Genomic DNA, 5,968 nt, shown 5'->3' on the forward strand with positions numbered 1-5,968 from the left:
CCCCCTCTCCCATGTCCCCCCAGAACTGTCGGTCCCGTTGTTTTCTCCTCCAGATTGTTCATCCAGCCTTTCTTTCTTTCTTTTTTAAATCATTTTATTAGGGGCTCATACAACTCATCACAATCCATACATACATCAATTGTGTAAAGCACATTTGTGCATCAATTGCCCTCATCATTCTCAAAACATCACACCTCCACCTAAGCCCCTAAAAATGAATTTAAATCAATACAATCAATTTTATATTTGTTTTTTTCCTAATTAAATAATATGCTTGCCAAAATGGCTCGGGAGGGGGAAGGCAGAGTTGATAAGAAAACAGAATGTGCTTGTTTGTGTAAAAATGCAGTCACACCAATTTGTGTCTTCAAAATGCAGTCGCACCAATAGGTAATTTCTTCCTAGAGAGTCAGTTTCTTCCTGTTTTCATCTTCCATCTCAGGTTTCTCAGAAAGTGGGGGATCCCGTCCCCTGGGTGTGGGGGCAGCCTTGGAACAATCCAGTGGGGCCGCAAAATCAGCTCCCCACCCTCCCTCGTGGATTGTGGGCTGGAGTACAGAGGTTTACATTGTTGGGGGAGGGTGCTAGTTTGTTTTTTGTTTTTTTCTGAAAAGGGGGCAGCAAGCCAAATAAATCTGAGGACCTATAGACTCTCTCTCACGTCATCCTTCTGAGACCTGCCTCCTCCTTTCTGAAGTACACTCTTGAAGTAGTTCTTCCGTAATCACGAAACAGATTAAATTTACCATGACCATCAAGGTGACTCTGGACCCACAAGCAACCGAGCTGTTAAATCCCTTCATTGAGAAGGTCCTTTTCACTCCCGTTCATAGTTTAGCTGGGAATAAAATTCTGAGTTAGTCATTCTTTCCCCTCCGTGCTTGGGCGATATCGCTTGAAGACCGTCCCTCCCCATTCTTTGCTCATCAGAAATCTGCTGCCCCCTCCGTTTTGGTCCATTTGCAGGCAAACCTCTTCTTGGGGTTCCTATGTGCTTTCTAGGGTATCAGGATGCTGCTGTGCTTTTATTGTACCTGGTGCATGAGTGTTCTTTAAATGTTCCTCTTGCTCACAATGCCTGCATCCAGGAGTTATTCTCATCCTGGAAAATTCTCAAAGGGATTTTATTTGAATAAGGTCTCGTTCAGTACCTCCTCCTACCCTCCTATCCAATTTTCAGTGATGTTCCTTTTCTCTTCTTTTCTTTTCTCAATTTTCAGCCATTCTCCCTGTCTCTTGGTCGAATCACAATGTGCCAGACTGTCCTAAATACTGGCATCTGTTCATTTCTTTATCCCCCTGGGTCGTTATTATCACCTCTTTTTACAGAGGGTGAAAGTCGAACACAGAGATGTACAGTGATTTATCCAGGACCACGGTGAGCCTGAGCAGGGAATGATTCGAACCCAGGCTGCCTGGCTCTGGGAGCCCTGGTGGCATGGTGGTTACACGTTGGGCCGCAGGTCTGCAGTTAGAAACCACGAGCTGCTCCATGGGACAGACACGGAGCCCTCTACTCTTGTACAGAGTCCGTCTCAGAAACCCCTGGGGGCAGTTCTACTCTGTCCTACAGGGTCGCTCTGAGCCAGCACCTTGTTTTTGTCTTCTCATGGTTTCCCAAAGTGGATGATACCATCCCCTGGGTGGGTGCTGGACTCCCCGCTGACCCCCACCCCCAACCCCCCACACTCAGTTTGGTTTTTGGTTTGCGTCTGCCTCTGGGGTCCCTGGTGGTGCAGAGCTTTCTTTGCCTGCTCATCTAAAGGTTGGTGGTTCAAACCCAGCCAGCAGTGCCATGACAGTGTGGCCTGGCAACCTATTCATATGAGGTCATCGTGAGTCAGAATTGACCCTACTACAACGGATGTGGTTTGGGCATCTTATCCACCCTAGTGCCTAGACTTTTAGTCCTATGCTAAACTGCTTCTCCGTGATCTGGTCCTTTTGTGTAATATCCTATTCTTCATGTTAGATATCCCGAAGATGCTGTTTCTTTACCCAGAGGAAGAAGATTCTGGCATCAGGTAGGAGGTGTAAGTTCAGACCTCTCTCTCCCTGGCCTCCAGGAAGCGATACCTCCGGCGACGGGCAGCTCTGGGGCAGCTGAACACCATCCTGCTGGTGGCCCGGCCCCTGCTCTGGAGACAACAGAGACGGCAGGTGAAAGGCTTTGAGCAGGGCTGCTGGGCTGGGGCAGCTCAGAGTGGAGCCAGGCAGCCTTGGCTGTCAGTGCTGGGGGAACCTAGGCAGTGTCCACCCTCCTGGCCTGACCAGGCAACGTCTCCAGAGACCATCGCACACTGAGCTCCGGCGGATTCCCTCGTCTGGCTGGGAGGAGGTGTTCTTCCCTCTCCACCCCAGTCAGACCCCAGCTCCCTTCTCCTGCTTGATGACTGTAGTTTGAGGGCCATAAAGCAGCTCAAAGGTCACTGCCCACATCGTGCCCTCCTGCTGGGCCCCTCCCAGGCTGGACTTTGTTCCCCTGAAACCATCCTTCCCCTTCCTTCTTCCTGCCCTCTTCCTGGTACCCTGGCAGACGGCAGTGACACCCACAGTGCCCGGGCTGGTGAGACCTCCGAGGGCCAGGGGCTGGCAGGGACGGGTCCATGGCCAGGCAGCTCAGTGCGGGGGATGGTGATGGTTTACACGCCTTTGTCTGCCGGAGCCTGGCCCTCGAGCAGAAGGGGCAGCTGATCTGCTGGGCTGGAGAGTTGCCACTAGAGTGGGGGGGGCTCAAGGTGGCTCCCCACAGGGGTGTTAGCCCTTCCTGCATCTTCCCCAGCAGCTTGGATACTCGTGTGGCCGGCACAGGAGCGGGGGCTCAGAAACAACGCCAAGCATGGTAGGTGGGGGGCCTGGAGGGAGTCCTACACTGGGGGGTGAACTGGCTACCCCTGGGACTGCTTGAAGGGGAGAGAGGTGTGCCAGCGGTGCTGCTGGGGCCTTGTCCCTTGTCCCCCTGGGACATGGGGTGGGGGTGGGGTGACCTGTTTTCTCCAGTGCTCCTGAGATCCATCTGAGGGCTCTCAGGGCCCTGTCCATTTGTCCAGAGTCCCCCTCAGTCTTGGGAGGGACCTTGGGTCCCTAGGTCCCCTCCTGAGTTCCTGGGCCAAATGGCCCTCTCCGCAGGAGCTAGGACGCCTGGAGATCCCGGCGGAGCTGGCCGCCATGCTAAAGACAGCGGAAGGTGAGTCCTGCAGGGAGGTACTGCAGTCCCTGTACTGTGCTGTGGCCGTCCACTGGGGTCCCTATGGTGCTCTGGGTTCCCCAGAGCTCACTACCCACCCTCCAAGCCCTCCACACGGGTGCCGGTTGCCCCTGGAGAGGGGTGTGTAGGACCCTCATTGGAAGCTGAACCTGGGTCTGTCTCCTTGTGTGCCTCCCCAGGCCGGCAGCGCGCCCTGGAAGAGAACATCACAGAGTCACTGCCCCCAGAAGTCCCTGCCCGGCCCAGTCTGGCCCTCCCGCCGGACATCGACCGTTTCCCCTTCTCCAGCTATGTCTCCACCAGTTTCCAGGTGGGCCTGAGCGTATCCCGGCTGCTGCTCAGCTCCCCGGGCAGAAGCAGCCTTCCCTTCTCCCTCGGGCCGGCGATTGGGCGGTGCAGGGAGCTGAAATGCACAAAAGTATCCCTTGTGCCTGGATGGCTAATAGGTCTCACGTTAGTTAGCTTCATCACGCCACACCTGTGTTACACTTGTGGGATGGCCTTGCCACCTGCAAGGACCTGAAGCCACAGGGTGATTGTCCCTGGTGCCTGTTTAAACAAGGGAACTGGGCTCATGATCCCTGCGGTGACACAGAGGCTCTGTGACAACACCTGGCCGGGTGGACCAAGTCAGACAGGACAGGGCCTGGTCGTGCTCCGTGGTCACGGCAGAGACCAGCGCTGCCGAGTGGCCCTGGGGCTGGGGTAGGCCAGGGGAGGGCTGCAGTTCCGGTAGAGTTTTGGAAATGGACGGTGGGGGGGCGAGGGGTGGAAGAACGCCAGTGAACTGTACGGCCTGGAATGCCCCGTGGCCTGGGAAGCCCGACGGGTCTTCAGGGATGGAGTGGAAAGACCACGGGCTTTGCCAACTGCTTCTGTAAATTTCACTAAAACTCAAAAACTCATGGCCGTGGAGCCGATGCCACTGGCTCACCGCCGCCCTGCAGGGCAGGGTGGGACGGCCCCTCTGGGTCCCCAGGACTGCAGCTTCTCACCGGACTACAAAGCCTTTCTCCTGCACAGGGGCTGACGGATTGGAGCTGCTGACCTTACAGTTAGCAGCCCAGCCTGTAACTCCCTGCGTGCTGCAATAGTGAAAAACCAGACGCACAGCCCGATGTGGTTTATAAACCAACGGGGGTGGTAGCGTTCATACCTTTACATACCTTTACATACGTTCATACCTCGCCTTGCTGGGCGAGGGGATTGGATTCCTTCTTTGTACTCGGTCATGCTTCGGAATGCTCTGCGTGTGCATGTGTGTGTGGGTGCGTGTGTATAGTATGTATCGTATGTGTGTGTGCGTGTGTGCGCATGCATGTGTGTGTCTCCATTTTCTAATCTAAGGTGCATTTACTTTTTAAAAAAATAATTTTATTGGGGGCTTGTACAACTCTTATCACAATCCATCCATCCATTCATTGTATCAAGCACATTTGTACACTTGCCGCCATCATCATTTTCAGAACATTTTCTTTCTTCTTGAGCCCTTTGTATCCGCTTCTCATTTCTCCCCTTCCTCCCTCATGAACCCTTGATAATTTATATATATATTTTTCATGTCTTACACTGACCCCTGTCTCCACCCACTTTTCTGTTGTCCATCCCCCTGGGAGGGGGTTATAGGTAGATCATTGTGATCGGTTCCCCCTTTCTCTTCGCACCTTCCCCTTGCCCTCCTGGTCTCGCTACTCTCATTATTGGTCCTGAGGTGGTTATCTGTCCTGGATTCCCTGTGTTTCCAGCTCTTATCTGTACCTGTCTACATGCTCTGGTTTAGCCAGATTTGTAAGGTAGAATTGGGTTATGATAGTGTGGGGGTGGAGAATTAAAGCTCTAGAGGAAGGTTGTATGTTTCAGTGGTGCTATACTGCACCCTGACTGGCTCCTCTCCTCCCTGCAACTGTTCTGTAAGGGGGTGTCCAGTTGCCTACAGATGGGCTTTGGGTCTCCACTCCGCACTCCCCCTCATTCACAATGATATGATTTTTTGTTCTTGGTCTTTGATGCCTGATACCTGATCCCATTGACACCTCCTGATCACACAGGCAGGTGTGCTTCCTCCATGTGGGCCTTGTTTCTCCTCAGCTAGATGGGTGCTTGTTTATCTCCAAGCCTTTAAGACCCCAGATGCTATATCTTTTGATAGCCGGGCACCATGAGCTTTCTTCACCACATTTGCTTATGCACCCACTTTGTCTTCAGTGATCGTGTTGGGAAGGTGAGCATCACGCAATGCCGGTTTAATAGAACAAAGTGTTCTTGCGTTGAGGGAGTACTTGAGTAGAGGCCCAATGTCCACCTGCTACCTTAATACTAAACCTATAAATATATGTGCATAGATCTATTTCCCCATCGTCATATGTAAATGTATTTGCATATGTACATGCCTGTATTTAGACCTCTATAAATGCCCTTTGCTTCCCAGTTCTTTCTTCTATTTCTTTTGACTTTCCTCTTGTCCCACTATCACGCTCAGCCTTCATTTGGGTTTCAGTAACTCAAGGTGCATTTCTAAGGCAGTGCCTCCCGCCCCCCATGCCCTGACTGGCCCTACCTGGGCATCGTGCTCACCTTCTTTCTTTCAGGAACCCTCCCTGCCCCGTCCCGGGCAGCCCCTGACCAAGCCCCTGACCCGGCTGGATGGGGAGAGCCCTCAGCATGCCCTGGACATCAACAAGGTGGTGAGTGGACGGGCTCAGGAGGAGGGCTGGGTGGTGGCCCTGAGACTGGCCCTGGGTCCAGGCTGCTGGCTCGGGG

At 53.3% G+C, this 5,968-nt stretch overlaps 1 protein-coding gene across 1 annotated transcript in view; it reads left to right on the forward strand.

Moving 5' to 3' along the window:
- Positions 1-5,968, forward strand: part of MYO15B (myosin XVB) — a 33,511-nt gene that overhangs the window by 16,016 nt on the left and 11,527 nt on the right. Inside the window, 5 exon segments of the mRNA XM_045299499.1 lie at positions 2,067-2,160; positions 2,786-2,842; positions 3,130-3,187; positions 3,388-3,518; positions 5,797-5,892. Coding sequence (XP_045155434.1) covers positions 2,067-2,160; positions 2,786-2,842; positions 3,130-3,187; positions 3,388-3,518; positions 5,797-5,892 — 436 coding nt within the window.

Source organism: Echinops telfairi, unplaced genomic scaffold (assembly GCF_000313985.2).
Source record: "Echinops telfairi isolate 266 unplaced genomic scaffold, ASM31398v2 ScPeMD7_7458;HRSCAF=8496, whole genome shotgun sequence".
NCBI classification, from domain to species: domain Eukaryota; kingdom Metazoa; phylum Chordata; class Mammalia; order Afrosoricida; family Tenrecidae; genus Echinops; species Echinops telfairi.